Raw genomic sequence first — 2372 nt, forward strand, 5'->3', positions numbered from 1 at the left:
AGCAGAGAGGTTTCACTCCTGTTAAGTTGTTTGAGGTAGTGAGAGGACTGGACTACTTTAAAGATTTAAAAACAGTTTGTTTCAGAGACGAATGGCAACGACACCATCATGTAGAATTACAGTTGATATTTCTAGTTGTGGTGGGTCTTTAATACAGTGGCACCATCATGTAGAGTTACAGTTGATATTTCTAGTTGTGGTGGGTCTTTAATACAGTGACACCATCATGTAGAATTACAGTTGATATTTCTAGTTGTGGTGGGTCTTTAATACAGTGACACCATCATGTAGAGTTACAGTTGATATTTCTAGTTGTGGTGGGTCTTTAATACAGTCAGGCCAAGACTGTGACATGCAGAATGTTTGGAGAGCAGACCAGAACACGGAGTACCGTCGACAGTTTACTGCCAACGTTGAGATATTTCTCTGGCCGATGCGTCAGTCACAGTGATCCCACATTTCACCACGTTTTCGAGTTGTAATTCCAGGTTAACAACGTGCTGTTGCCAGTGAACAGTTTATCCGTAACCTCCTTAAAAAGTGTAGTTCTAAATGTCAGATACATCTATGGGAAACCTGAGAGCACACGGTGGGAAAACAAAACTGAAAACTTAAGTCTAACGTCCGCGTTTCTCAATCTTCTGTGTTCTAAAGTTGGACGTTCCAGTCGTAAACCGTCCTCATCCCGTTCTCTCTCTCCTCTTCTAGGAAGCGCTCGGTGACCCACGCCCAGCTGATGCACGATAAGGGTCGGACGCTGCAGGATTTCAAGCGCCGAATGTGGCTCCAAGATCTGCTGGACGAGGTCCATACGGCTGAGATCAGGGAGCTGCCCGCCCGCCCAGGGGTCAACAGCGGAGCCGGGGTGGGGCTGGGACTGCCGGGGGCCGTGGTGGGGGTCAGCCTGGGACTGGGCGCCACGGGGGGTACCCTGCACCCCCACCCCAAACCTCCAGGGGGCACCAAGAACATTCCCATCAGCTTCCATATGGAGGAGGAGGAGGGAACCAACCTGCCGCAGGAGACCAACAAGTCCCAAACATACAAAGACAAAGACGGGGCGCGGAAGGCCAAGGAGGGGAAGAAAAAGAGAGGAAGGAGTGGGAAGAGGAGGGAGGGAGAGAGGAGGGAGGGGGAGAAGAGGAAGAGGCGGGCACGCTCGCTGGGCTGGGCGCAGGACGGGGAGGAGCCTGGGAGTGGGTACCGCCTGGAGTGGCGAGGGCCCTTCTTCGGCCTGAAGGGGGCGCTGCACTAGAACACTGTCACACTCTGACTAAAGGTAAACAAACAGCCGATGGTGGTGTTGTTGGTTCTGGGTCAGGATCTACATAGATCGCCGAGTGAATGCCAGTGAACGTCTAATTTCTTTCTCTCTCTCTCTTTGTGTTTCAGCAACTTGAGGACATCATCCAGATGGACACCCAGGCCCTCCTGTTGCAGGGTTCTGTGATACTGATGGTTTGGAAAGTAAAATAGGGGTAATATTTATTTTCTGTAAATATTGTAAACGCACCAGACTAGTGATACTGAGGAAGACAATAAAAAAAAAACGACAGATGCTCTCTCTGCGGAGCAACAGAATTTAATAATTGTGAATCCTTCCTGTTCTGATCTGTTTTGTTTTGTCAGGACTATGCCAATTATTATTGTCAGATTTTGCTGTAATTTATTTTGTTTGAATGGTGTATTTATTTTGTAAATGTATCGAGGTGCTGCTGACCTTCTATATTTTTGTACCATAATGCACTTTTAGATATATATAAATATATATACCAGTCATTTTTGTTAATTGACTTTTTTTGTGGTTAATGAAGAAAACATTGTTGGTCATTCCTCTGTGTTAGCTAGGCTCCTTCTAGGCTCCTCTGCACGGTTCTATAATGATCATGTGACTCGTCTGGCCGCTCCGACTGGCCCACAGACCTCTTGTCTAGTTTTGCTGTTGACCAGGGGGCGTGTTCAATAGGGCACACAACGGAAAATGTTTCAAAATGTTTTACAATGGAAAAAAACAAAAATGAGCATTTCTTATTGGACAAGTCCAGCTAGTCCCTCCCTGTTTCAGATGGTTTTCTTCAGTTTGATGCCTAATGAACATGACCCAGGATGACGCATGCAGATGTCCTCCATCCCTGACCCTTAACCTCTGTACATTGTGCTTCAACCCCCCCCCCCTCCTCCTCCGTCTCAATCTGTTGGTCCACTGGGAACCACCTTGTCTTTCTCCTGTTCTGCTTCTGAATGTTGTCCTAAGTTCAAAGTTCACTCTGCCTGTACATAACCTGAACACAATGCAAAAAACGTCATATTGTTGTTTTGGCACTTGCACTGAGAGACAACCCTATATTGAATGGATTAAACATTTGACAGTA

At 46.8% G+C, this 2372-nt stretch overlaps 1 protein-coding gene across 1 annotated transcript; it reads left to right on the forward strand.

Moving 5' to 3' along the window:
• Positions 1–697: 697 nt before the first annotated feature.
• Positions 698–1263, forward strand: LOC311124161 (uncharacterized protein; the record flags this gene model as incomplete). The annotated part of the gene is made up of 1 exon (XM_084198358.1): positions 698–1263. A coding segment is annotated over one exon (558 nt), but the record flags the coding sequence as incomplete, so codon positions are not given.
• Between the last annotated feature and the right edge of the window lie 1109 nt (positions 1264–2372).

The sequence above is a fragment of the Coregonus lavaretus genome (assembly GCF_964263955.1).
Source record: "Coregonus lavaretus genome assembly, contig: HAP1_SCAFFOLD_1302, whole genome shotgun sequence".
In the NCBI taxonomy this organism is placed as follows: Eukaryota; Metazoa; Chordata; class Actinopteri; order Salmoniformes; family Salmonidae; genus Coregonus; species Coregonus lavaretus.